The sequence below is a fragment of the Colletotrichum fioriniae genome, assembly GCF_027942845.1.
Source record: "Colletotrichum fioriniae strain IMI 355084 chromosome Unknown scaffold_1, whole genome shotgun sequence".
In the NCBI taxonomy this organism is placed as follows: domain Eukaryota; kingdom Fungi; phylum Ascomycota; class Sordariomycetes; order Glomerellales; family Glomerellaceae; genus Colletotrichum; species Colletotrichum fioriniae.
In genome coordinates this window covers 4,962,111-4,990,021 of record NW_027076837.1, presented here as the reverse complement: position 1 = coordinate 4,990,021, position 27,911 = coordinate 4,962,111, and the positions used below count along the sequence as shown (strand labels likewise).

Here is a 27,911-nt window from a genome sequence, read left to right as displayed (position 1 = left end):
ACATGCGGGACCTGTCGCTGCAACGCTAGGGCGGGGTGATAACATGCTCCGCCAGCCAATGGGGTTTAGCCCCCTTTCTCATATTACAACCGGGATTTTCATTCTTGCCATTGTTTTTACTACTGTTGTTATCACAATACTCCTCGCAGCTATATCATTACGAAGCTCCTAGTACGTATTTCAGAGACTATGCTGAAGTAAGGTAAGTAGCTTGAGAATTACAGCACTGAGTAGGAAGCGGAGGTGATAATGGCAGATATAGATTTGAGGATGTGAACTATAGCTATGCATCTTCCTTGAAGGGCGCGGCGGAGTTTACTCTCTTGCCTCCATGTCCAGAAAGCACTTGGAGAATTTCAGGCGTCTCGGCCAGTGTCACATCCCACTTGCTCTGTTGCATTTGTTGGAGTTCGCGAGCTGAGGGCGCATCTTTCACAAAAGCATCTAGGCTCCTCGCCGGAGAAAGCCTATGGAGCAAGACGTACACCAACCCGCTCGAAAAGAGCCCATAGATGTATGACATAGAGTACAGCTCTGTGGCACTTTCGCTCACAGTTACTGAGCTGTCAACGGCAGCGATGAAGCCAGGCATGCAGGGCACAACACCAACAAGCCACTAAAGAGCGAGTCAGCAAATATTCTAGTCAGGTAAAGATGGAAGGGAGTAACTCACTGCCACTGGTGCTCGCCAATTGTAACCGCAGGAGAACCAGTAGATGCTCCCTGAGTCGCCACGGTATAGGTGGTCCACGTTCACCTTGCTCTTATTAACAAACAAGTAGCTAGATATCATCAACCCCGTCATCGGAGCCAAGAAGACACTATAGCTCGACAGGACTGTGAGAAAGATTGTTGCAGTGTTCACAAGACGCCATGGGTTGACGACAACGCTGAAAATTGCGGTGATGTAGGCCCCACGACGGATGTTCAAGTATTTGGGAAACGTTGCAGCCAAGTCAAAACCGCCGGCAAGTGCATTTCCTGGTACATTGACTCCGATCTGGGATATCACAAGACAGAGCCCCGCGAAGAAGCAGGCTGCCCGTGTTCCAGCTGTTTCGTCTTGGGCCAGCAGCTGAGAAAAGAGAGTAGGCGGGTTCCAGATGGCCTCGCCACCAAAACGCTCCTGAGTCGCCGCTGTAACGAGGATGCCAATCAACGAGCTGAAGATGCTATAGAAAGGGAATGAGATAGCTTGGCCTACGATGGCGTGCTTAGGCTGCGTAGCGAAGCGAGAATAGTCGTTCTGGTTCAGAATACCCGCCGCAATGGAACCGATTGTTGATACGATGCCGTAGATCATCAGCCAAGCCACGCTGTCCGGTCCGCCTGTGTTGGGTAGGACCGATCCTGAAGTAATGGTATCGCCGAAACCTGATGGTCCCATGGTCGCAAGAGCCCAGATGAGGAGTACGACAAAGAAGACAAGGGTGATGGAGCAGGCAAAGTGGAAGAACTTCTCGAGGCGGTGCGGACGGATCCAGATGACTGGGAGAGAAATGACGCTGAAGATAATGTATGAGACAAATTGGGCAGTTGTCATACCCGTGTCCGCTGGCATGCCGTTGGGAATGTGGGATTCGAGCCTTGGGTCCCAGGAAAGGAGGATCACGTAGATACACTCTCCTCCGACCCAGGCAGTGAAGCCATACCTGTGTATGTTTGGTTAGTGAGGATAAAAATGTCGCAGATTTTGGTCAAGGGCTACGAACCAGACTACACACAGGCAATGTTAATTTCCGATTGATCTATGTCATGTTAAGTAGTTGTACGCCGAGTAGGAAGACTTACCAAGGGATAGAAAGATACGATTCCAGATAACGAATTGTGATCCCCACATGCCCCATACTGCTCGACTGAAGACAGGGAAGCCAACTGAGTAGAATTAACAACCCAGAACGAGTGTAGTAGGTTGTACTTTGTAGACTTACTGTGATAGTAGCTGCCCGGAAGTGAGTTGATAATCACGATGGCGGTGGCAATAAGATTGCCAAGAATAATACCTTGAAACACATTAGAAAGAGCTCCACAATAGCGGAAGAGGAATCAGACTCACATATAAAGGCCTGCCACCAAGTCAAACCCAGAGGGATGAGGGCACTGCCGGTCAAGTAGGTGGTGATATTGCAGTTGACCAAAAGCCCTTGGAATCGGTTAGCATAAAGAAGACTTGGTACCCATGAAATTCACGCACAAAAGTTGTGAAACGTCAAGAAGCCCCATGTACGTCTTTGAGCTTCAATCGGTCGAATGTCATCGTTCTGTCAGATCTTGCGTTAGTATTGCCTTGACTAGCTACCCACCTCTAACAGCCGGCGACATGAATGATGTGCGGACGTGGGCCGGGTTTACGTACAATCCAGCGGGAAACATAGGGAAGTTCCACCCGCTTCAAGGCGGCTTGCAGCCCCATTGTTTCCTTCGATGTTGGTTATTCTGGAACCTGGATTAAGCAAATGAAATGATGTTGCAGAGAGTTGTAGACGAATGGGGCACTGTCTGTTCGAGTCCTTTCGCTTCGGGCATAAGTGCGACACGACATGGAGACATGCATGATTTGAAGAGGAGTTCCCGTGAAGATATAAAGGTTGGTCTATGGTGGTGTTATCTCGGCACTCTGCAGCCATCCCACGTTGCGCTAACAAGGATACTTATCACTCTCTGGGGCATTTTCGGAAGTTCCAGTTGGTGTTATCTCGACTTAGGGGGAAGAGCACAGGGCCTCGGCTGGGGATGACCCTTGTCCGAGCTGAAGTTGGCCGATCGATCGGCCAACTTGGAGGTCGCGAACCGCTCAGGCGGGGCCCTCCTGGCGACTGAGTTCCTCCACTTACACGGACACCGGTAGTTGGCCTAAACTCCTTGATCATTTAACATCTCGTTTGTGTTGTTGTCGGCCAACTTCTTATCGAAGCCTCGGTTTACTGGGCCTGTCTTGGTTTAACCTCCTTTTCTTTAAGAGATTTATCATCCGCCATCACGAGAAGAGACACCGGAAAAAAGGACCTCACCATCGAACGCATACCACGCCATTTACCTGTCCGCAGTCAGCCTCCCCCTTCACTCAAAACAACATACCGCTGTTAATCTATCATGTCTCTTTACCGCATAGGTGTCGACGTGGGCGGCACAAACACCGACGCTGCCATCCTCGACATTACAGCCGCAGAGACACCAGGTCGCGGTGTGCTGGCTTCCCACAAGGCCTCGACTACACCAGATATCACCACTGGCATAGAAGCTGCAATCCGCGCTGTCATTCAGAGCTCAGCAATCGACCAGAAACGAGTACTGAGTGTAACCATAGGCACAACGCACTTCATCAATGCACTTGTTGAGGCTGACACGCGACGGCTTAGCAAGGTCGCTGTAGTCCGTCTCTGTGGGCCCTTTACAAGACAGATTCCCCCATTTTCGGACTTCCCCTCTGGCCTTCATCGAATTGTCGATGGCGGAGTCTACTATCTCGATGGAGGGCTGGAGATCGATGGTCGGGAGATTGCGCCGCTCGACCATGAGCAGATTCGCCAGGCGGCAAGAGATATCGTCGCGTCTGGGGTGAGATCAGTTGCCCTAGTCGGCATCTTTTCACCGCTGGATCATTCTGGTCTGCATGAAGAGACTTGTAAAAAGGTCATGCTGGAAGAAGTGCCCGGTCTCGACGTGGTTTGCTCCCACGGCATAGGCCCGCCGGGTCTTTTGGAGCGAGAAAACGCGACAATTCTCAATGCCGCAATTCTGAGAACTGCACACAAGGTCACTAGAGGCTTCAAAACCGCGATAGCACGGCTGGAGCTTGCGTGTCCGCTATACCTGTCGCAGAACGATGGCACACTCATCGATGCTGATACGGCAGCCGAGTTCCCCATCAAGACCTTCGCCAGCGGTCCGACAAATAGCATGACTGGAGCGGCTTTTCTCGCTGGACTCGATCAAGCGAAGAAGATGACCACAGATCCTACCGATACCTCGGAAAAGGGGAAAGTGGAGCCTCAAGTGCTCGTCGTTGACATCGGTGGCACAACAACAGACGTATGTGCCTTGCTGCCGTCTGGCTTCCCTCGACAAGCGCCTGGCTTCGTGGAAGTCGGTGGTGTGAGAACGGCATTCTCAATGCCCGAGGTCGTCTCAATTGGACTAGGTGGCGGCAGCAAAGTGAAGATGGACTCCGAATTTGGGGTTGTCACAGTTGGCCCAGGGTCAGTTGGACACTTCCTCACTGAGCAGGCGAGGATCTTTGGCGGTCCAACACTCACAGCAACGGATGTTGTGGTGGCTTCTGGGAAAGCGAAGCTGGGAGACGCGAGCCTCATTAAAGATATCCCAAGCTCAACTATAAAAGAGGCGCGTCAGAAGATCAAGAAGATGTTGGAAGGTGTTATTGAGCAGATGAAGGTTTCCGCTGCCCCTGTACATGTTCTTTTGGTGGGAGGCGGTGCTCTTCTCGTCACAGACAATCTCGAAGGCGTCGAGAAGTGCATTCAGCCTATCCACCAAGGCGCCGCTAATGCCGTTGGCGCTGCTATTGGCAAGGTTTCTGGCGAAGTCGACGTGATTGAGATCCTCGAGGGAAGAGACGAAAAAGTAGTTGTTGCAGCGACGTGCCAGAAGGCTATCGATCTAGCCGTCCAGAAGGGCGCAGCTTCTACAGACGTCCGCGTTGTCGAGGTGAACAAGATGCCGCTTCAATACGTCGATAACGGAGCCATGAGGATACAAGTCAGAGCTGTTGGGAAATTGAGCGTGCCCGAGGATCCCAATACCTTCCCTGAGAGCATGGCGCCAATTGGAGAAGAGGATGAGGAGGCCGAGGTCCCAAAAGAGAGTATACCAGACGCTCTCGAGCCTACCACCAAGCCCTCCCTGCGGGTGGATCTCGAGATCTACCGGCCTGACATCCAAGCAGGGGTCTGGTATGTCTCAGAGGTAGATCTGGAGTTGATTTCTACGGGTTGTGGTGTGCTAGGAACTGGTGGCGGAGGTCCAACCCACCACGAATTCCTCAAAAGTCTGCATGTCCTACGCAACAGCGAGCCAGGCAAGATGAGGATTATATCACCCTCATCCCTCGCCGACACTGACACCGTATGCTTTGGTTCCTGGTATGGCACCCCGAGTGTTATCAACGAGAGAATTGCTGGTGGCTCTGAGATCCCCAGCGGTATCGATGCCGTGAGGAAGATCTTGGGGGATTTACCTCTTCATGGCGTTTTCATCGACGAGATGTGAGCAAAAAAGCCAAGGTTGGTTAAGAACATTGACTGACAGAGAGTAGTGGCGGAGGCAATGGTCTTAGTGTTTTCCCAACCGGCGTACACTATGACATCCCGGTCGTCGATGGTGACGCGATGGGAAGAGCATACCCAACTATGTATCAAGGTAGCAAGTGAAATCCGATAGAGAAACCATGATCAGCTAACAAAGCGTCTTGAACAGCCACGCTGAGCGTCTATGGTCACCCGCTAACTCCCTGTGCTCTCTCCGACGCAAGGGGCAATGTGTCCGTTGTGATGGTAGTTCGATTCTTCGAGTACAACCATTCTTGCATGCTGACTTGGTTCAAACATAGAGTTCCGACACGCCAATTCGCCTGGAGCGATTCCTGCGCACGGCAGCAATTGAGCTCGGCCTCGGATGCGCCGTTTGCGCTAGGCCGCTACCCGGCTCGGCCATAAAGTCCCACGGCGTCCCCAATACCGTATCGCAAGCCTGGTATCTAGGTCGTGCAGTTCATATGGCACGGAAGAGGAAGTCTAGCTATGTCGATGCCATCGTAAGTAATTTGCCACACGCGCAGCTTGGCCCTGAGTAGAGACTACCCCTGAGAAGTCCAGTAGGACTCTCTCCTACTCCTGTTTTTCATGATCCGGTTTCGAGAATCTTCGACTAATCCGCTCCCAGTTCGAAGTATGTGCTGGGAAACTTCTGTTTACAGGCAAGATCATCGATGTAAGGCGATATGTGGGTGGTGGATACACGATGGGCAGCGTCCTCATCGCCCCCCTTGCCGACGAAGAAAAGGACTCCGAGACAAAGAACACATCGCTTCCAGACTGGCATATGCTCATCCCGTTTCAGAATGAGTACCTTAACGCTGCTCTCACAGACGCAGAGGGTTCAGAAAGCGGCCATCAACAGGTGGTGTGTACGGTGCCTGATCTGATCTCGATTCTGGGCCAAGATGGGGAAGCTATCGGGTCTCAGGATCTCCGCTACGGCTTGCGTGTTAATGTTATCGCGCTACCTGCTCACCCTCTCTGGAAGACGGAGAAAGGTATGCCCGTAGGGGGACCTCAAGCCTTTGGGCTTAGCATGCCGTTCGTTGGGGTTGGAGAGTATACCGAGCCCAGGAGTGTCATTGAGGAGTATGGGATGTAGGAGAGTACGACACGTTACCCGTGGAAGGTTCTCATGGAACGGGTTCACGACCAAGAGTTGACACACAGAAATTAAGGATCACGGTAAATCTCACAAAAATCATGATGAACGGGGTTTTTTGCATTGAGAGTGCCATCCTCTGCCTCACCGCAGCGGACATTGGCATCTATGTCGGCCAATACCTGTGCCAATCCTTCGCAATGCCGTTTCCGTTTGTTCCATTAAGTCTCGTCATTCAGGGCTTTCGTCCAATCTAGAATGTGCTTGAAATGGGGAGAAAGGGGTATCTGGGTAGCTTCGAGGTCTCTACTGGCCAAAAGCACGGTAGTGACACTCCGCAGACCGCTTGACTACGCCCTAGAAGGAAGAACATTAGCCTCGAAATTCAAAGAATGACCTGAGATGACGGCAAGAATGGATTGTAAGAGCTTACCTCGCCCGTGGTGTTTTTGATGATCTTGCACCAAGGACCGTTGGCGATCTTGTTGCCCCATTGCTTCATAAACCATTCTTGGGTGTGACCACCAATCTCCGACTTGAGCTCGTAGGGCTGGTCACCATCCTTGAAAGAGATGGTCAACTTGCCGCCCGAGTTGTCAGTGGTGACCAGCTCATGAGGAAGCTTGACAGGGTCTCCGCCATCACTGTCTCTGTTCGTGACAACGTTGACCTCCTTTCCTTCCTCAATCTGGACTATACTGACTGTGGCAATATGCTTCGAGTTGCTATCACCCAAGTTAATGTCCTGAGTGATGCGAACGATGCGCCAAATCGCAGCCGTGGAGGTTGGGGCGGCGGCCGAGGGCATGACAGTCAGGGTGACATCGATGTCGTTAGTGACGGTGACTTCGGCAGTGGCGGTGACCCAGACGACAACCTTGCTCTTGGGAGAAGTATAGTTGCTGGCAGGAGAACCAGACGTCGAGGCCCCACTGGAGGACTGACCGCCAGTGGAGCCGGACATCGAGGCTTGGCCGGAGGACTGCCTACCAGGGGAGCCGGCCGAGGCAGACGCGGAAGCGGGAACGGAACCGGAAGCCGAAGCTGAGCCACCGGAAGCCGCAGCAGACGACTTTGCAGGGGCGGCGGGCATTGGGCATGACTCGCTCCCATTCTCGTCGCGCTTCAGCTCGGTGCCCGGGGGACACCAGGAGAACTCGTAGACCGGCCAGGTCTCCCAATAGACCTTGATGGTAGGCTTGCAGATCTTCGTGCCATCAAGGAGCACTTCCACGACGTGGGCTGGATAATACTGCCACCAGATGAGGCCATAGGGCGGGACATAGTTGTTCATCGGATGATTCTCGTCCGCATTGGGCCAGTACCCAGGACCTTTGTGGTATCCCACATTAGTGAACTTGTCCGCGGGAAAGCCAAGGTGGTTCGAGACCCAGTCTTTCCATTCCTGAAGCCGTTGGGGATGTCTAGGCGGCAAGTAGTCGGGATAGTTCGGGGGTACCGAATTGCTCCATTGACCACCAGTGAGGGGATAGATAAAAATGACTTGGAGAGTGTCCTCGGGGATGTTGTCGAAGATCGGGGTCGTTTCCTTGAGTTGCTCAATTCCAGGATAGGGTGTCTGGAACTGACCTCTGGTACCGTCTTCAGGATCCGGTATCGGGTTACCAGGTCTAGGCGGCGGAGGATTCGTCAGTCTGTTTGGTCTGTTCGGTTGCAAAATGAATTCGCCATCGCCAGGTCGGTCACCTGAGCCGGTCTCCAGGAACTCGAGAACGCCCTCTCGGAACTCCTTATCAATGTCGTACTCCCCGAAGCCTTGGTTCCAGAAGTTGGGAACCTCCCAGACGTGACTGGTGTAGATGCCTCTCTTCGTAATGATGATGATTCCGCTACAACCCCAGAGTGGTCCGGTACCTCCCATCATAGGCTGGTCTCCCCAGACGTCGGCATGCATGGTGGAATAACCAACCAGCTTCTTTGCACCATCGACAAAATCGCCAAGAGGTCTCCAATGATCCAGACCATCGCAGTAGTGAGCCAAGTACTTCCAAGCGCGGTCAAACCAGTTTTGTTTACCCGCAGACCAGGTCGCAAAATCTGTGAGTCCATCAGGTCCGCCGAGAATCTCAGGGTCTGGCTGAGGATCCCATTTGACGAATTGGGAACGTTTCGAGAGCCCTGCTCTCTTGTCCTTGCAGCTTTGGCAGCTCGAGTCAACACCGCCACAGTAGCTCTCTGTAGGGGTTGCGGACACAGTCGTGATTGTCGTCGTTGTGGTAGTATCAACGGTGGTGCTGCAGACAATGGAGGGTCTGCAGGTGGCTGTGTTACAGCTGGTGGTGAAGCTCGTAGACTAGTCGGAACCGATGATAGGGCTGGCAGTACATCCCTGGTTGCAGTCGGGATAGACGGTGGTGGTTGCTGTGCAAGACGCTTCAGACGAGGAAGTAGGGGTCTCAGATGGCTCCGATTCGTCTTCGGGATCCTCGGGATCGGTAGGGTCGTCCTTCCTGACTTTGCGAGGCTTACCCTTGGGCTTCTTGGGAGGCGGCTAGTTATTTTCATCAGCGGGTGCGTCGAGAAGATAGAATCATCTAGGGGGATGGGCATACCTTGGCCCAAGGGAAGCCGACCGGGCCCGGAAGATTGATGGCTGGGAGATCGCAGAAGAGGAAAGGGATGAGGCACTTCGGATGGCAGAGAAGCTGTCCTCCGATGCAAGACCACGCGGGGAAGATTGTTGGCCACGCCTGACCATCACGAGTAGTTGTCTTGGTGACCTCGGTAGATTTCCAAGTGAGCCATGTCCAAGTTTCGACACCTTCGGGAGGCTTGATCGTGGCCGTCAAGTAAAAAGATGTGAGATCTCCAGTCTCCGAAGAGGTAGAAGATGTGATTGTGGAACTAGGACCATTTGTTTCACTGCTTCCGGGCACAGCAGTTGAGATCGGAGTAGCAGAGTGCTGAGTAGAAGAGACATGTTGCGTAGAGGACACGGTGCTGTCTCGGGTGCTGCCCGGGGATGCCTTGGTGGATTTGTCGTCATCGTCTTGTTTTTTGGTAGACTTCTTGTCATGATCATTATCGTTGCCCTTCTTGGTAGATGTCTTGGAATCGTCACCATCACCCTTCTCGGTTGACTTCCGGTTCTCCTCAGTAGAGACGATGGGAACTGTGGTAGAGTGCTGATCATTCTCTGTTGTAGATGCGGAAGTGGTCGTTGCATGAGCGCTTCCACCACTGGAAACAGATCCCGACATGGATGAAGTTTCGGCATTGCGATTAGTGCCAGAGGGAGATGTCTGAGGCACATTGATGATAGTTGTAGCGGTAGTCACATCTGAGATTGAAGTCTCGATAGAGACAGAGATGCTGGAGATGCTGCTGGACGATTGAGATGGTTGGGGACTGCTGGTGGACGCCAGGGTATGATCAGGGCCTGTGGTGTCACCAGGGGTCTCGGCTGTACCACCTTCGGTCAAAGATGTCTGCAGCGAAGAGGCGGGGACAATGTCGCTTGTGCTACCATGCTGGCTCTCCTGGAAGGTGGAGGATGGTTTTGTAGAGGACGCAGGCAGATTGTGATTTCCCGTCTCAGTTGGTGTCGCTCCCGAGACAGTTGGCTGGTGACTCTGAAGAGAGGAATCTGAGGACGACAAAGACACCACTGGGCCGGCGATCGTAGAGTTCCAGTTCAGAGCAGTCGATGAGGATCCAGGATTGGCTGCAGTTGTGTTCCAGTCGGTAAGTCTGGAAGAGGAAGCAGAGCGGCCGATTGTAGCGTTCAAGGATTGAATCAGGCTACTCTCAGAACCTGTAGTAGTGTTGGGGTAGTGGGAAGAGGACGGGGTGGTGATCTGGTCGGAACTGAAGGAAGAAGAACCCTCCGAGGTGCCACAGGGAAGAGTGATGAGAATAGAGGTGGTCACGATGCGAGTGACAACGCGACCTTCCTGGAGTTCAGACGTGGAGATGGAAAGGCTGGTTCCGTCGGTGGAAGCGGCTGAGGCGAGTGATTCGGTGAGGTCGTCTCGCTTCTTGTGGTCTAGAGAAAGAGAGAGAAGATGGTCAGATGGATCCATATTGACGTGAGATTGATAGTTCTTACCTCTGCCACGCGCCTGGCAGATATTGACCGCAAGAGTGAGGAGCAAGAGCGGCATGAGACTGTAGCACCAAGCCTTCAAAGAAGACTTGTGCTTGCCCATCGTGATGGTTTCCTCCTCTGTGTCGGTTAAGCAAGGATCTCTTGCGATATTCGGCGACAATAGGGTAAATCGAAAAGTTGGATTGCCTGTGAAGAGAAGGGAGTCGTGGGTGAAGACAGTCCAGAATTGAGGGTGTGCGCGGGAGGAAGAAGAAGAAGAAGAAGAAGAAGAAGAAGAAGGCAAAGCACAACAAAGAGAAGAGAAACCGGGAGGGAGTCAAATTGCTCTTGTGGCAGGTCAATAAATCTGAGATTTGTGGATGGGCTCTTAATCTAGTCAATATGTGCGCGGGCGGTCAAAAAGCCTTTGTTTTTCTCAATCCCTGGCTTATCAGTGGTTGGGTCGAGACGAAAGCACGTGAGGGTGAGGTGAATTGGGATGCCATGGAAATTGAGGGAAGGAACGGTTTGAGATGATATTCAGACGGTGGGTGGCTACTCCTCCATGCATTGTCGAAAGGCTCGCGTGGCTCACATGTATTCCATGTGAATACCCAAGTCAGCAAGTTCTGGGGGTAAGATTGGCGGTTCAAGTATTATGGAGGACTCACTGCTAAAGGCCCCTGAGGCTGAGAGCTTGACTCTGGCACCTCTTCTTTAAAGTAATGAAGTGATACCACTGCTTCAACCCTGAAATCAGAATGTCCCACTGGCCGTGAATTTTGCATATAAATGTAACGTCTGCCCAATGACACAGTACCTGCAGAGAGGTGTAGTGATGGAAAGTCTCTGGATATGAGTCTACAGAACTTAGTAAAGGATTGGAGGATCAGTTAGTTCAAGAGTATGTGAAGGTTGATAGTTAATGGCCATATGAGAAGGCTAGTCGAATTGAGTCTCAATTCTCTGATAAATTACGTTCCTGCATGTAGGGAAGGTCTACGGCAACGCATTGCCTACCTTCGCTGCTGGTGAGTGCTCTGACCGGATATCCAAATCTGAGTAAATAATCCGTGGCAGATCGATCCTATTCATCTCGTGGGCTTTGCGACCTGAATCCCATCTCGTTTCGATGGTAAATGACCAGCTAAGTGTCTTGACCTCATCAATCTTCACATCAAGGCATGCTGTCATTGCTTTTAGCTTGTAAAAGGGGAAACCCCTCAAAAGCTTGTATCTCAATGTCTGCTTTGTTGATTATCTCACTTTTCTATAGAGTCTTATGGTGCGATCCTGAATATTGAGATTTGACTAACAGCTTCATATCTTACTCCTCTAGGGCAATAGTCTTGTGTGGAATTCAACATCGCCAAGAAGCCGAGCCACGTGAATCTTGATATGACTGACTTTAGGCCCCATAGAAGCATCCGAATCAAAGTAAATACGCCAGCCAGCATTGAGTAGAAAGATCGTTGGACATCCAAAGATTCTGTTCCTTGACTCGGCGTTCTACTCTCCGACGGAAGCGCCTGAAGAAGTAACCATTCTCAAGCCTTCTCCACGAACAGAGTCATATCCATATCAAGCCTCATGGTTAGGAGAGAAGGTTTCGCGATATTCGGAAGTATTCTTCAGCTTTGATGAATTTGGCAAGATTGTTCCGATGTCTACAACTACCTAAAAACGAGAATACCTAGTCCTATTCAAGTATGTGGTTCGTATCTGGTGGAAACTTCTTGGGACACAGAATCAGTGAGTCCGACGAATGAGGACACATAAGACATTGCTCAAAAATGTTACGACTTCATATCCGAGACACCTTCTGTATTCTCTTTTGCATCCTCTTGCTGCAACAAGTGCTGCAAGCTGGCTTGCTTTCCCCATTGAAGTTTGAAAGATACATTGCCAGTCAATACATTGTCTCTATGTCCCCAAAATTAGCAAGGCTTGAAGTCCCGAACTTCTGGGTGCTGTATGCGAACAATATTGTTACTTCTAGTGAAGGTGACTTCAGGGGTATCATTCAAAGCGCAGATATTTGACAGCCCAAGTGATGGTAAGTGAGAGCGGTTTCGCCTGGGCGGGAGCAGGTCTGCCGGCACAGTCATTCTCGGGAGGTAGTTATTTGCATGATTGGCATCTGGATTTCATCTTCGTCGGTGTCTATGGCTCCTGGCCATATAAATGGCTCCACTTGCGGCCTTTGCGGCACATCCATCCTTTTATTCTTGGGTGTCTTCTTCTTCCTCCTCGAATGAACCTGCACGGGGACCCTTCTTCATCCAGTACCTCCTTATTGTACTCGCGTCTTAGAAATTCGCATCTTGGACTGTTCTTCCAACCTTGACATGTAGCCACAAATCTCGCCCACCAAACGTTCAATTGCCCTCCCCCTCACCTCTAGATCATTATCACCAGCCTCTTCACTAGAACATGATTCTCCCTTTCCCCTAACCCTCCGATGATCATCTTGGTGCCGACCGAAGAGGAGGCAGATCACTCTTCTCGTATAATAAGTACTAGTAGCTACATTTCCAAGGCGAGGGGGCTGAGCTTGTACGATATCTACATTGAGCACTCAACCAAGGCCCGTGCCCGACTGTCCCCTATATTCAGGACCCGCCTGCTTGCTGCCTCCGTCGTTTCGCGTCACCTTACCGCTTCATGAGTCTTGTTTTGTAGGCCGGTTCCTGTCCCCTTTCGTCATCACGGCCGGACTCCTTACGCGGCTTCCCTCTGCCCCTCATCTCAGAACCCGACGTGGACCTAGGCCGCTTTCCCGTCGCTTTGCTTTCCAGTTGTTCCTGCTGCCTCCCCTGCTTCTCTTGCTGCTCCTTCGCCTTTTGCGGCATGGACTTATTGATCCCGCTCGACTCCCTCAATCGATCACTGTTCTCCTTTTGCAGATCCCGGATCTGGTCGTTCACCGCCTCCGGGTCGCACGGCACAAGCTTCCCATCCTCGGTCAGGAAGATGCCACTCTCAAAGTCGGTACTATCGGTCTTGACCCGGTCCAAGTTGATCAGGCAACACTTCGAAGACGTGTCGTATTCGAGGGGAAAGGGGCCGTAGGCCATCTTCTCCAGCACGGCTTTACCCTTCCACGACAGCTTGTTTTTTCGGATTATTAGTCCCAGCTTGCCGTCACCGAAGTCATGCAACTGTAAGCAGAATTCCCAGTGGCCCTTGGTAGGCGGCGCCAATTCGAGAATGTCGTAGCACCACGCTGATGGGACGTGATCCCATTTGGCAGAGGCTTGCAGCAGAGGGTCACAGACAATCTTGAGCCTCGTGGTCCCGCTGTAGCGCTTTCTAAAGTAATGGGGACCGTCCTGCCAGATTTAGCGTTTGTCAGCGGGAACTATAAGTAAGTGGAGTTCAACGGGAATCTTACGGAATCAAGAGCTAGAGTGGCAGCACTCTCCCAGCTTATGAAGCTGCCATTGACGCTCTTCAGCGGGCGACCTATTTGGAAACCGAAAGCAGCGCCCCTGTTAATAAATTCTTGCACCGTGATATTATCAACCGCCGCAAGTGCGGCTCCTTTGCTGATATTGAAAGAGCTGTCGAGGCAAACATATTAGCAACGTATTCATTTCCGGGCCTCTTGGAAATTTCGAGTTTCCAATCTACATACTCTTTCTCGCCGACCGCCTCGTAAAAGAGAAACGGATCGTCAATCTTAAGTTGAGCACAAGCTTGCTGAAGATTAGCCTGCACCAGAATGTTCTTGCCACTGCCGCCGGACAAAACAATCTTGACGTTCGAACCTAAGGCGACAGCGGCGTCAATCTTCTTCCTGGCGAGTCTAAGAGGGGTTTCCAGCCCGTCGAGAAAGCATTGCCTGGCATCGGTCGCGCGTAAGTGTACTGAGATACTGCTGTGGTTATCTGGATCTTCCGCGTGCAAGGCCATGCTCGCGAATAAGCCTGTTTGAAGCCTCTTGATCTTGAGGTGGAACATCTCTAAAAGGTCTGCTCGTTGGCTTGGGAGTAGAGTCGATTTGAGTGACTTTTCGACGTAATTTGTTGCAAAATCATCAACTCTCTTTTCCCATAGTTGTGTACCGCCATGAGCGGCTGATTGATCGTTCGTTAGACGTGGCTCTGTGGGTGAACGTTTGGAAGATGTGACTGGACTTACTAAAGGGTTCCCCAACTTGGAAATAATTCAACTCATCGCCACTCCGTCGTACTGCGCTGAATATGCAGCCGTTCTGCGCTACCGCCGTTAATATCTCTCCCGAAAAAGATCCTACAGCCCCGGGCATCGCTATAGTAGCTGACTCACCATTGTGTGTCCTCCAAAATCAAGAAAAACCAAATGACAAGGCTCGTCCACCTTAGTGAGTATCTGCTTCATGTGACGCGGGCTCGAGAATAGAAAGTGAGCCGACGCCAGACTCTCTACGTGAAGCTTGATGCGACCGTGTGCGTTTGCAAACGTATTAGACTCCATCATGGCGGAGGCAATTAGGTTCTCGTAGCTGGATAGCTCCTGGGCCGTCCAGTGCGCGGGATGCGACAGGCCAACCTCGTCAATATGGAGCGCGCGATCGGTACAGAAATCTGTCACCTCCTGAAAGACGGTCCTCACTATGGCTTTCAGGGCCCTACGAATTTTCGTCTCCATGCCCCTGAACTTGGCCAGGAGGCCATCGAGGAGCGGGTTACCGGTCTCGCGGTCTTCGCACAGGAACCATTTTGAGGGAATGGGCGTGCAGCTTCCGTTGTATACCTCGCCAGTGTACACTATGCCGCCGCGGTCGTCGACGTAGAGAGTTGAGTTGAAGGCTCCGGTCTGGTAGCGGATGTCATGTCCAGGAACCGCGCCACGGTTCCATATCGGGTGCAGCTCCCTGGTCTTGCGGATGCAAATGGTTGCACGTATGGCGGTGCTGCCCCAGTCTATGCCCAGGATGCTGTAGGTCGCGAAGACAACAGTCGGTCAGTTTATGACATAAAGATTACGGTTTAATTTTGCGATGAAGGGTGCTGATACGGCGATGAGTAAGGTTATGAAGGACTTACGCTGCCTCCGACCTAGCGCGAGCCTTGGACATGGGAAGCGGGATGTGACCACTACTCGAGCTGTCACAGTGGTTGCTTTGAGATGACGTCTTTGGCCTGAAATAGGCTCATATAGGCCTTTAGGTGATGTCTATACGTGAGACGCGTGCAACACGAGTTTGAAGAGGGAGTGCGTCGTTCAACCTGAGAGTGAAGCTCTATGAGCAAGGTCGCTTGCCGGCACTGAAAATGATGATCCAGGTAAGAATACGGATAGATGGGGTTGGGTCAGCCTGTGTTCTGAAGCACGTCCCCCTTTGCGAAAATGGCTGCTATTGTCAGCGACTTGCTAGGTTACTGGCTGGTACGTGGGACTAAGGTAGGATCAAGTCATTAGAGCCTAAAGGCAGGTAAGGATATGAGAATCGGTGTCAAGCACAAGAACTGGTACAGAGGCAGAATTACTCCATCGGGCCAGCTGAGAACCGCTGGCAGAGCGGGTGAGAGATTTGCTAGGGGACAAACGCAGTAGTACACTGGTCAAAGACGCGACTTTTCGCGACGCGGCTAGCTACTTAAAGTGAATAGGCCAGGGGTGCCCATTTGTTTTGCGCAAGATAAACAGGGGTGACGGCCAACCTCACATGCTATGTTCCACCTAGGTATTGATCCGTACCGATATATTCCATGTCGCCACTCAAACGTGCAAAGAAACCAGGCAGCGATTGACTTCACACTGGGCGTACCTGGGCTTTTGTGACCAATTATCTGACCCCGCCAGCAATCTTAAGGGTTGAAGTGAATAGGATGCCACCTCGGTCATATGTTACCTCAAGACTGTTGCGTCTCTAATCGTATCTACTGGAAGCCTTCATTTTTTTGTCGAGAATAACGATTTCCTAAGTTCATCCTACTGCCTTACCTTCTTTTCCCTCGTCCATGCGATTACAAGCTCAGTGGAAACTCCACAAAAGTCCGCCGCCGGCCTTTCGAACTACATAACAGCGTGACATGCACAGAAACGTGGCCAATCATTCGGTAATTGCAGACTTCAAGACTTGGGCAATAACCCACTTCCCAGCCCTCCCCAGAACTTGGGGGCCAATTGACGATTTCTACCTTGTCGCGGTACCAACTCAACATGATCCTCAACTTCCTCTGATCGCTTCAGAGATAACACCCAAAGCTGAAATGCTACTACCCTCATGGGAATGCTACCACGACTCCGTCAGTCAATGAAAGGTACGCCACGAGATGACACGCGAAGTGAGTATGCAGACGCGCTTACCTGGCTTCCGTAAAACCCAGTGATGGCCTCCCCAGGAGCTGTGGCGACTAGAAAAGAAGTATGACTTGGCAGATCCTCTTGGAAGGAGAAGAAGCAGGTTCTTGCTCGGTTCGTGGACACCTCAACGTAATTACGTCAGCGCACATTTCTTGCGGGAAAGTTTGGACAACGGGCAAGTGAGCATGGGCGACCAACCTTAAACGCAGCTATGAATCCTTCCTCAACCATCCATGTGTAGGCGTCTTCAGGGTCAACATTTTCCTGGAAAATATCGACCGCATTGATGAGTTCGCCTCCTGCCCCATCGATTGCAAAGTTGAGTTCCTTCGTCCAATCTCCAGGCATTTGGCACCCAAATGCTCTATCGAGTTCCGGAGTATCGTATGTAAAGTCAATACGGCGTATGCCGGCGGGGCCTAGGATGACTCTGAGATTGTTGAGTTTGCTAAGATGGGTACCAGCTGGACCGCCGAAGGAGGTCCAAAACAGTGGTTTGAATCCGTCTAAGTAGTGTTCCCTAGGGGCGAAAGAAGCTTCGTTCAAGCAAAGGTCTGGTCCAGGGATCTCAGGGTACCACATCCCCATATTTCTCAATCTGTTCTCATCCTGGGCTAGTCTTACGATAGATGAAGACTGTGGAGAGATAGCCAAGCTCACAATTTTGCAACCCTGTGAAGTCAGCATACTTACATGAGATATAGCTTGAAAGGTCCACCTGACTCACATCAAATCCAATATCAAGGTCGTTAATGCGCTCGCCTACGTTGAAGCGGAGCGTCTTGAGCGATATCCCCGGACTGCCCATCCAGTGGGAGGTATCGGAACTTTGGTTGATACATTGCAAAGCTTGAATTCCCCGTTCTCCCACAGCTAGCTTGAAGCCACTTATACCTGAAATGCCCACCGAGTGCTCGGTTGTAGTTTGGTAGCCTATTTGACGAACATCGCCCGCCACTGCGGTGAACTTTAGTCCAGCGATGTACTGCATGTCGCCTATAGGAATAGACCAGATGGAAATCATCGATAAGTCTTCGGGGATGGTTAAGCGGTACATTTGGCGGATAAAACAACCCCTATCTAAGTGGGAGTAGTGTGGTCCACTCGGGCTCTCCCACAAATCGCCAGACACCTTCAAACAATGCGCCGCGTCTCGCTGCTGTGACTGTTCTGAGTCACTGTCGATCCATTGAAAGTCCAGAGCTGCCACAACTTTCTGGGCTAGGTTCCAAATACGAACTCTGTTCTGGAGGCTAGGACCTATGTGCGCATTGTTGGTTCGATGATACAGCCATCTCCAGTCCCGAAGCCGAGCCCCGTCCTGGGATTCAAAAAGCCATGAGCGGTCTGACTTGTGTTTGAATCTCGAGGCCCAAAACTGTTGACTATTGAAAATGGTCCAGAACGAATGTGAGGCCAGTCGTAGGTTCAATACATCCAAGGTCGGCAGGCAAATAGCGATCGCTGACCGTAGCTCTTCTGGGAGCGCATGAAAGCTGTCTCGCTCTGGCACTGTAGCATTAGAAGTAGGCCCTTTTGGACTTGGCGGCTCTTCGGGTGCCTCGATGAGCAGGCGGTGGGCCTCTTCAGCTTCGTACGGGTTGGCGCTGAGAACGGGGTCGGGATCCATGTATTCACGGTCGGAAAATCTGCCCTCGAACGGAAAGTGGTGTTCATTATCGACGATACTGGCTCCCCCGTAATCGTGACCCCAGCTGATGCCTACTGACAGTAGCGGAAATGGGAGTGATTCGCAGACGTCAAACAGTCTTGATAAGGGAACTGGACTCGGATGGAAGACCTTCTCTAGGAGTTCCCAGCAAGCGTCATGGAAAATAAAGCCATGTCTTCCGTTGACTGGCGGGAAGCCCATAGCGCCAAATTGGTCTTCTTCTGGACTGTCGTAGGCTGGGTCATCCCATCGACGGTCGCGGTCGACTGGGGCTATGAACGCTCCCCTTTCCGGATCATCGTATAAGCCAACACCGGTGAGGATAACGCCATATGGACTTGAAGTGACTTCGGATAAAATTAGGATGCTTCATACTCCCAAAATCAAAACCAGCGCACTTACCTCCGCGGAACTGATTCAACCAAGAAACGCTGCCTGGTGCATCGACGACGACCCAGCCGCAGAGAGTGCACGAGCATATACGGGGACTCATGATTGTTGTGACGTGGGCAAGGAATCTGGGAAGAATATAGAGCAAGGCAGTTTGGAACATTGGGCGGTTGCCTAAAAAGGTCCCATTCCCGCTGCAAGCCTGATCGGGGAAATGTTGGTTCCGCTAAACCTGGACTTGAACATGGATGGTACCTTACTGCTGGGCTGCGACCGTCCACCATTCCAAAAAACCTAGGTCCTGTTCATAATGCGCTGGCCTTCGCAAACCTTTCAGGTGATTATATTTACTATGTCATCTGAAGATATACTGATACTTGACTCCATCCCATGGGCATGTTATCTATGACTGTGGGTGTCTCTATCAACATTTCTCACCCCGAGGTCCTTTCCGTCAATATGGCGCTTGGTTCTACGCTTCGACGTCATCGCTTTTATTCACTCCAGTAGCAGGGATTGCAATGACCATGGCAAAGTATGAGTAAATTTCCACAGAGGATGGCTCGTTGCCGTACTGCAAGTGCATGTTAGCTAAATTCAGATCTCAAAGGTGGGCGGCAGGAAAACGTACTGCCATATATGACACCTGCTGTTTCGATTCGCCATTGTTCTTGTTCAGCCAGATAATCTTGCTGGCGTCGAAGTTGATCTTATCGGTTCTCATGGCCTGGTTGATGATGCGTTTCATGTCATCTGAATACTCAACCAGCTCGTCAGTGGAGTATGCTTGATTGATGAATCCGACGGTTCTGGTGTAGTATTTCCTACCGTCGTCGTCTTCCGAGTCAGATTCGGCGCGGTTATTGTTCTTCGCCAATGTCATCTTCCTCTGCGTTGGCTCGGCATCTGTATCTTCATCAGAAAATTCCCCGTTGTACAGCTTGCGCCTGCGAAAGCCTTTCGGGTTTTCGAGAATTGCACACAAACGTGCTTCGAAGCCTAGGCTTTTGAAGGTGTTATAAATCACCATGTCAAGACCCTTGAGACAGAATGGAAGCCCGTGTTCCTTCTCGGTGTGAGGATAAGCGTGCGTGCTGTAGACTCCCAGAAGTCTGTCCTTGGACTGGAATTTCTTGGATCCGAGCAAGTCGACAATCTGGCTGTAGAGCGGCAGCGAAGTAGGGCTGAAAGCAGACACTTGACCTGCGAGGTCTCCGTTTCCTGCTGTAGCATACAAGTTGTATGTGAGCGTAACCCTATGGCCGGCAGTAACCTCGAACACTTCGTGTTCGCAGTCGCTGTAGAAGGCCGCCCACTGAATGACGGAGTTGTTGGAGTTCTTGGCCCAGTCGAAGGAATGAGTCTGTCCAAAATGTCTCACGGCCAGCTCGCCGCCCTCATGCTGCATTGGAAGACAGACAACCAAAGAGCCAATCTGGTAGGACGAACGAGGAGTATCGACGTGCACCTTGAACTTGCCCGAAGGACCAGAGTAGATCTGTGGAAGGTCATGTCAGAGAGATGGAGATTGTACACCACCATACGTCAACCCACTTACATTCATATTGTACAGCTCCGCACGGATTGCCCGCTTGTCTTCGTCCAATTCGTAGCTGGGGAGAAGAACCTGGCAAACAGCGTCGATGATGCCTGTCTCATATGGGCAGAAGCTGGTGCAGAAATCACCTGCACTAAGCTTCTGAGCCTTGCGGTACGTTTCATCGAACTCGTGTCGCCCGTCGAGGCCGAATGTAGCCTTTTCAGAAACTTCAAGAAGGTGATTGAACGCTACGGCGTCGTCGTCTGAAGCGATTGGGAAAGAGACTCGCTGGGGGCCAAGATGCCCCACTGGATTGTCCCACCGAAGAACGACCGAAGAAGATACAGCATGAGCTGTCGGGCTGGATTCGTCTTGGGGCTGCTGAACAGGAATCTCGCCGCCGATAGCAAACGTACTACCCGCCAGATGTTCGTCTGAAATGGATTCAGAGACTTGCTTTGCAAGCTCTCGGAGCGTGGCTGCAGAAGCCATTCTGAGCTTTTCGTCTGTGGGGGCGGTGAACTGTTGATTGTAGCGTCGGTTGGGACGAAGGTGGAAGTCAATAGAGGGATGTTAAGATGATGCAGAGTGAAGATGTCGTAGAAGATCGCAGGTAGAAAGACGGCTTAAGTACCTTCCAATATATTTTCTCCGATGGTCAAGGAGTTGAGTGAATGTCCGTGTATGGTGGTACCGTATAGATCACAAGGGAAGGTAAGTCAGATCCCACAAGGTGGTTCAAGTAGGCAGCTGAAACTTACTAGAGTATGTGTGGACTTCAAAGGTGGTGACCGTTGCAGGGCTGTATTGCGCCTGAAGGCAGGCATCCAAGACAAATCTGCTCGATTGCCTAATGCCTTCAGGGTGTGTGACTATTGAGGTAGATAGCTGGCAAAGACTAAACACATCCTCCCATCCCAAGTGCTACTGCGACCACTACTTTACGACATTCAAAGGTGACTACTTCACACCATCCGGGAGAGTGAGCCGCCGGTGTGCCGTTATCTACTGAGTACAGCTATGGTTGTGCTTGAATATACGGCCCGCATGTGGAGTAAGTCATCGGCATCTCAGACGCTACATGGTATGCTTTTCATCCAGCCGTCATTTCTCGTGAACCTTTGCAACTGATAGAAGATCCATGCGGATTTGTGTCAAGTCAAGGTGGTTGTTGAATGGGTGGCTTTATTTCGTGCTGAAGCACCGTTGCCTCTCATTCAACGCTATTTGCCCCTACCTAGTCGTGAAGTGATGGTCGTCGAGAGACCAAGTAGGCTGAGCTCACCTTATATATCCTAGTTTGCTCCTTGAGCTATATCAGCCCGATAATGCCGTGCCTGCATACACCGCCCTCAATTTTGTAGCCTCCTGGGGAATTTCATCAAATATTACATGGCCTCCTTAGTAATTCATAGGCGTCTCTTCCCCAACTGAAGATGCGGTATTTTGCGCACTTTACGGCCCGACATGCTTAGAGGCCCTTTTCAACCTCCGCAAAGGCCTCTGCGAACCCAGGCTCTTTCTTCGTCTCTGCCCATATCCTCTCCTTGAGGCCATTCCCCTCAGATGTGTACATCACAGCGGGCCATCTGAATCCATGTTAGCTCCATGGTCGCTCAATCCTCGACTTGAGAGTCATGCAGTCTGACTTACGGCTTGATGAGTCCATCTGAGGTGAAGCTCCCATGACTCTCCCTGCCCTTTACTATTGCCGCATCAAGATAGCTTCTAGCGCCGACTTCCACGCTTCGACCTATAGTCTTCTTCATAAGGCCCATGAAGAATGATTCGCTTGCTGGCTTGACGATATTGGTACCGCTGGTGAGGCCTGAATTGGCGAGATTGACAATGATCTGGTTCGGGTTGATGTAGGTCGCCAGCTTGGCGACGAAAAGCTGGCCCAGGAACTTGGACTGCTGATAATTCTTCCCAGACTCCCACAGGGTTTCCTTGTCAGCCGGTTTGAACATGGACCCTGTCACCATGTCCTCTTCTGGCGTATGCCAGTACGTGAAATCCGAGCTGACGATGACTAGCCTCGCCTGATCTCCCGCCGGCTTCTTCTGTTTCATGACTGGAAGCAGAAGGAGGGCTAGTAATGTGGTTGAGAGGAAGTTGACCTGAAGCATCAGCTCGTGGCCTTCCCGCGATACTATAAAGTTCTGAGCGACCACCGCGGCGTTGAGAATGACGATGTCAATCCGCGTCAGCTCCTTCTTACAACGTGCAACAAAGTTCCTGACGCTCTCGTATGACTCCATTTCCAGGTGCCATACTTGGATCTGCGCCATGGGGAATTCCCGTCGTAAGCCTTCGGCGAGGGCCTCTCCTTTTGATGTGTTGCGGACGCCCATAATGAGACGACCGAGTGAGCGCTCGAGAAATTGACGGCTGGCTTCGAGACCGAGGCCGCTACTGGCACCCGTCATGATGAGGGTGCAATCAGACAAGTCGAATTCTTCCGGGATCTCGGCCGGTGTGATGACGGCCTGGCGGTACAAGAAGGATAGCGGGTTGGCTTCCCAGCCCGCCTGGCTAGCCAACTCATTGGACATTTTGGGCGATTAGTAGGCAGAAAGGGTGAGCTAGGTGAAAGTTTTGTCAATAGTTGCGGCGTCCGTTTCTAGAAACAAGCTTGGAAGAGCTCGAAAGGCGACGTCGACGTTTGATATATCCCGCCGGCCGATCCGACAATTATGGAGCCAAGAAACACCAAACAAGTTGAGAGGGCCCTTGGTTCCATTTCCTGCTCGCATGTGGTCGGAGAAGGGGTTATCTGGTGTGGTATTTGATGTCATGCGGTCTGCTCTTGTGTCGCAGAACCTTTGACTTTGGACCGGGTTCCCCCACGGGGGGCGCGGTGTGCATCGAGGACCGAGCGGGCGGACGTTGAACGGTCTTGAGACGCGCCAATGTTCCTCTGGGGGACCGGACGCTTATTCGCGCTTGGATTGGGCGCTTAAGGGGTGTCGAGGTCTGTCATGCGTGCGACGTCAAGCAACCTCTCCAGCTTCGTGCCATTGCGGTGCAGGTGCTGGACGGGGCCTGTCAAGGTCAGTGATGGACGTTTTGCATGGGGGCTGTTTCGTCGCACGATCTACCGCAAGGTCGACTCGGCGCAGGGGTCAGGGATATCGGGATGTTAGGGGTCCACGACGCTCGGTGTGCGAGGTCTAAGAAAAGAAGCAGCTGCTTAGTCACCGACTGCAACGCTGTTGACTTGAGTGTCGAAGTACAGTAGTACGTAGACACCAGGGCATCGTCTGAATACCTGAGCTGTTGATTGTTGCTCCGTCTGATGGATAAGATGCATTCGATCAAGGCTTTTGGGTGAATGTTTCAACAGCCGCTAAGCTTTCAGCCAGTGTATCGGGGTGGCATGGTGGGAAATGCAAATTGGGAGTCAATTCACACCGAGATACACCGAACTACTCGATTGCAGTCAATTCGGTGGAAGGGACTCCTCGGTGAGGGCAAGAGATGACTCAGCATCTCGATAGTGGGCCGGAGGGACTTCGGGTGAGGCCGGCCATGGCCTGTGCTTGGAGACTAGTGTACGAAGTACTGTTAGTCACCAGAAATAGGTACGTAGACAAATCTGCCCTTCCCCCTCCAGCTTCCAATGATTCGCCCTCGGATGGTGGGGTTAAAGGAAAGACGGGCGGGACCTGGAACCAGACAAGTGGGAGGAGAATGCAACCTTGGCCTTTGCTGGACGCCGTTTCGTCTTTTGCCAAACGTCCAGTCCCGTCACCGCCAATCCGCTGCCACTTTTCCTCGAGCCACTCTCATCCAAGTACACAATCAACCACCACCCCTCCCTCTGCCTCTCCGGCCCCAAACCGCCTGCAGGATTCGAGAAGCGAAGAACCTCTGTTCCCTCCCGTCCTATCTAGCTTTCTCTTTGTCTCCAACCTCTCCCGCTCACACGGACCCGAGTCTCCACCAAAGGGACCCCCTCCTCCTCGTTCCTCCTCCGCCGCCGCCGTCTTCCTAGCCCTCCCGATCCCGAACATCCGCCAGCCTCCAAATATGTCCGGCCTCGACGCCCCCGAAATCGCCGCGGCCTACGATGCCGTCCGCTCCGACAAGGACGAGACGAGCTGGCTTCTCATCTCCTACGCCAGCGCCGTCGGGAACAAAATGACCCTCACAAAGACGGGCACCGGCGGCCTGTCCGAGCTGGCCTCGGAGCTGGACGACTCACAGGTCCAGTACGCCTACGTCCGCGTCGAGTACGCCAACGACGTCGAGAGCAAGCGCGTCAAGTTCGCCTTTGTCATTTGGATCGGACAGAACACAAAGATTATGCGCAAGGCTCGCGTCAGCATCGAGAGCAGCGAGGTCAAGAGGGTGCTGCCGCACCACAGCATAACGGTCAACGCCGACCACAAGGGCGACTTGGACGAGGACGATATTGTCAAGCGGTTGCGCAAGGCTGGCGGCGCTGACTACAACGGTGGACGCGGCTAGATGCCAGGCAGGCTCGCCCAACCAACGATAAATGTCCTTTTTTTCGAGGCCAAGGGGGGGGGAGAACAAAAAACCGCACGCATATATATATTTTAAAGGGGGGAGTTCAGAGAGTGGCTGTGGCCGGCGGGATTTGAGCTATGAGTACAACGGTATCTGGCCAGGCGGAGGCGCTTCAGGGAGCGGCATGCATACTCTTTCCAAATACAGCATATACCTTGGATAAATATTTTGGGACCTAACACGGGGACCCGGCGCAAGCCGAGGGAATCAAGGGATTTTTTTCTTATTGTCGAGCAAGCTGTTTGCTAGCCCCTCGTCCGGTTTCCAGCGATACGCTAACGCCTGACCATAAACGTAGGGTCAAGGAATCGGGACGTCTCCCCCCGCCCCTGGATAACAGGCTTTTGAGAGATATCCCATTCTGTCTCCATTGCCGGGGTTCAGATGCTTCAATGTCTTGCCATCTAATCTCCTCCCACCTTATATTGCTCTAAATAAGCGTACCTCAGTTGAACTCTGTCCTCTTCTCGAGCTAAAACGGCATCGTCTTCTGGCGGCGGATCAGCATCTGGGACGATCCCTGTATCGTCGGCGCCTCCACATCCGGGGAAATTTAGACATGCCGTTAGCTGGTAGCAATTAGGCCCTTAGCATCGAGCTGGAGAATCCACTTTGTCATCTGGGACAGCCGCCGTTCTGCGAGTCCCCCGAGTGGTCTCACCTGGTGCGCATCCCACCAAACCAGGAACCCTGGGGGGCTCAAGCTACCCGAAAGGTAGGCTAACTTCGGACCCATTGCTCTTGCCTTGGTCGCCGACGTGTCAATGAGAAGTACCGTGCCCTGAGCGGCTTGAGAAGCTGAGAGTATCACGAATCTCAAAACATTCTAGCTTCGAAATCGGAGCCGCAGCATTTACAGGCCGTTCCTTCTAATGGCATCGGTCCCCGGTGATGAGTCAACCCGTTTCAAGAATTGTGCTCGGCTACTGATTTAGACCCCGATTTCACCCCCCGAAGAGTACGGATGGGCTTACCTCCATAGATATATGGTAGATTTCTCGGACTTCTCGGGCTCACTGAGTGCACAAGTGGTGGAGTAGCATATGTTGATAAGCTTGAGGCAATGTCAACGCTAACTTTGCGTCTGCAACCCATCAGTAAAATGAAGAAATATCACAGAAATATCACATTTGCCATCATGAAAGATGCCAGATAGTTTTGAGGATTGGCAGGGATTGACCCGTATAAAAGCTCACGAGCGGCGCAGCTGCCATTGTTCTGCACGAAGATACGACCACGGATTTTTTTCGGCCAGCACTTCATACGCAAGTCTACTATGCAGCCGTCCCTAGCCGCAAGGGAGAGCACTGAACGTGACTCTGATGGAAAATATTCTCTCAAAGGCCAAGCAATGGAAAAGGACTTCAGTTCTCAGCTTCGCTTGGCATGCGGGTCTGCTATGCCCCAGAAATCCTCCTTGGCACTCGGTCAAAGTCTGAATAGGCATGGTTTTACCTCGCATCGGGCTCTGGGCCAAAATAAGCTTACTTTGACGAGAGAATATTTGGAACTTTGGGATGCTGGTAGTGGGCATGCACTCGAGGTCCATGCAATGCCAACGTCCTGCCGTAATTAGCTAGTTGAGGGAATTCATCCAATTGTTGACTGAAAAAACTCCACGCTTTGATTTGCTCGCTTGTTGTTTGCAACGCAAAACCCACTGCACTTAGTTTCTATCGTCCACTTTAGGTATACCAAGGAACTACTCCAGCTCTCCTAATAGTGAAACTTCTCCGCTATAGCTATTTGAAAAGGCCCGCGACCGTTCTCTACGGCCTCTCTAAAGCCATTCTTTCCACCATCCCATAGCAAGAATCGGGCCTTGGAGATTTCCGTTGGATCTGGGCTCAATTTTCAAAGTTGAATCAGCCCTTAGTTGGAGGGTCATGCTTGGTGCCAAGCCATCATAAAGAACTTCCGTCAGTGGGGAACCTCCAGTCCATGTGGCACCAAGACAGAACTTCAGTCGATTGTGCCCAGACGAACCTTTCGAAGCTGCTTAGTCTATGAGATTAATACACGGGAACTCTGTAATTCGAATATTGCCGCCAAGCTTCACCCTGGCTTTTCAGAGCTATGGATTGCAACTTCACTATTACTTGGCAGATCCCGTAGGATTTCCGTTGGACTTGGAAGCTTTTGGATGCTTTGAATCAGTCTAATGTAGGAAAATTGAGGGAATAAACCTTTCGCTTGAGATTTCAAGGCAGAATTCGCGCCGCGTATTCCTGATTTACTCCAGTGGAAAGATGAGCCTCATGACCGAGGCTCGGACGGTTCGGCCTGTCACTCACGAAGTTTAAAGACTCGGTCAAGTCTCACCATTCATCAAGTTCCCGCTCACTTGCTCTCATCATCAACCATAAGCACTCAGTCAACCTCAAAGAGTCTCACTCGGTCTACTTTATTCATCATGAAGACTGTTCTATCCGCACTCGTGGCGGCCACCATGGCTCGCATCACTTATGTAAGTCGCGACTCCAACAAAAGACTCTTTTATGCATGGCAGACAACATTACTAATTCTTGCTTTTCTCTAGGCCTCTCCAGTTGACTCTGGACTTGTTGCCCGGGACGAGAGTGTAATCCCCTACCCCATCGGCCTTCTGGGCTGGGAGGGACCACTCACTCCCGGAGGTCCTGATGTGTACTACGAAGGCGCCGATATCGAGGCCATCAACGCCCAGATTCTCGCCGACACCCCCGAGGCCTCCATCTTTGTCAACATCACCGAGTCCGGTGTCGAAAATAGAGCCGCGCACGACAGTAGCCCCATCGAAGCTCGCCAGGTAAGCTCGCAGTTACCACCATTTCACCATCACGCTTGAACAACAGTCTCACTAATGAACACTAGGCTTATTCTCAAACTTGCGGGGCTGGCCGGTGGGGCCTCTTGTCGCAGATCGATATTCAAACTGGCATCAATCACTTATACAACGTCGGTCGCTGCATCGTGCAGGCGCGCCAGTGCATCCGGACCACCTGCAATCAGGACTCGGCTATTGCGTGGTGCAACGACAACACGTACGCCATCAACGTCCCCTGCCGCACCGT

General features: G+C 51.8%; 8 protein-coding genes across 8 annotated transcripts; 3 read left to right on the top strand and 5 right to left on the bottom strand.

Annotated features, from left to right (window-relative positions):
- Nucleotides 1-283: 283 nt before the first annotated feature.
- Nucleotides 284-2,413, bottom strand: N0V96_001258 (uncharacterized protein; the record flags this gene model as incomplete). The annotated part of the gene is made up of 4 exons (XM_053196759.2): nt 284-616; nt 674-1,652; nt 1,932-1,942; nt 2,357-2,413. The coding sequence occupies 4 exons, from the start codon at nt 2,411-2,413 to the stop codon at nt 284-286; spliced, it is 1,380 nt and encodes a 459-aa protein (XP_053045686.2).
- A 680-nt stretch (nt 2,414-3,093) lies between these two features.
- N0V96_001257 (uncharacterized protein) lies at nt 3,094-6,378 on the top strand (the record flags this gene model as incomplete). Its single annotated transcript, XM_065756182.1, has 5 exons — nt 3,094-5,225; nt 5,276-5,379; nt 5,437-5,513; nt 5,570-5,773; nt 5,902-6,378. The coding sequence occupies 5 exons, from the start codon at nt 3,094-3,096 to the stop codon at nt 6,376-6,378; spliced, it is 2,994 nt and encodes a 997-aa protein (XP_065615422.1).
- A 306-nt stretch (nt 6,379-6,684) lies between these two features.
- N0V96_001256 (uncharacterized protein) lies at nt 6,685-10,547 on the bottom strand (the record flags this gene model as incomplete). Its single annotated transcript, XM_065756181.1, has 5 exons — nt 6,685-6,735; nt 6,812-8,537; nt 8,772-8,890; nt 8,952-10,384; nt 10,448-10,547. The coding sequence occupies 5 exons, from the start codon at nt 10,545-10,547 to the stop codon at nt 6,685-6,687; spliced, it is 3,429 nt and encodes a 1,142-aa protein (XP_065615421.1).
- Nucleotides 10,548-13,080: 2,533 nt separating this feature from the next.
- On the bottom strand, nt 13,081-14,341 carry N0V96_001255 (uncharacterized protein; the record flags this gene model as incomplete). The annotated part of the gene is made up of 3 exons (XM_065756180.1): nt 13,081-13,758; nt 13,821-13,974; nt 14,064-14,341. The coding sequence occupies 3 exons, from the start codon at nt 14,339-14,341 to the stop codon at nt 13,081-13,083; spliced, it is 1,110 nt and encodes a 369-aa protein (XP_065615420.1).
- Nucleotides 14,342-19,254: 4,913 nt separating this feature from the next.
- On the bottom strand, nt 19,255-20,814 carry N0V96_001254 (uncharacterized protein; the record flags this gene model as incomplete). Its single annotated transcript, XM_053196763.2, has 3 exons — nt 19,255-19,356; nt 19,414-20,280; nt 20,341-20,814. The coding sequence occupies 3 exons, from the start codon at nt 20,812-20,814 to the stop codon at nt 19,255-19,257; spliced, it is 1,443 nt and encodes a 480-aa protein (XP_053045690.2).
- Nucleotides 20,815-21,971: 1,157 nt separating this feature from the next.
- Nucleotides 21,972-22,877, bottom strand: N0V96_001253 (uncharacterized protein; the record flags this gene model as incomplete). The annotated part of the gene is made up of 1 exon (XM_053196764.2): nt 21,972-22,877. One exon carries the CDS (start codon nt 22,875-22,877, stop codon nt 21,972-21,974), a length of 906 nt encoding a protein of 301 aa, XP_053045691.2.
- Nucleotides 22,878-24,354: 1,477 nt separating this feature from the next.
- N0V96_001252 (uncharacterized protein) lies at nt 24,355-24,795 on the top strand (the record flags this gene model as incomplete). Its single annotated transcript, XM_053196765.1, has 1 exon — nt 24,355-24,795. The coding sequence occupies one exon, from the start codon at nt 24,355-24,357 to the stop codon at nt 24,793-24,795; it is 441 nt and encodes a 146-aa protein (XP_053045692.1).
- A 2,476-nt stretch (nt 24,796-27,271) lies between these two features.
- N0V96_001251 (uncharacterized protein) lies at nt 27,272-27,685 on the top strand (the record flags this gene model as incomplete). Its single annotated transcript, XM_053196766.2, has 2 exons — nt 27,272-27,325; nt 27,398-27,685. The coding sequence occupies 2 exons, from the start codon at nt 27,272-27,274 to the stop codon at nt 27,683-27,685; spliced, it is 342 nt and encodes a 113-aa protein (XP_053045693.2).
- Nucleotides 27,686-27,911: the final 226 nt, after the last annotated feature.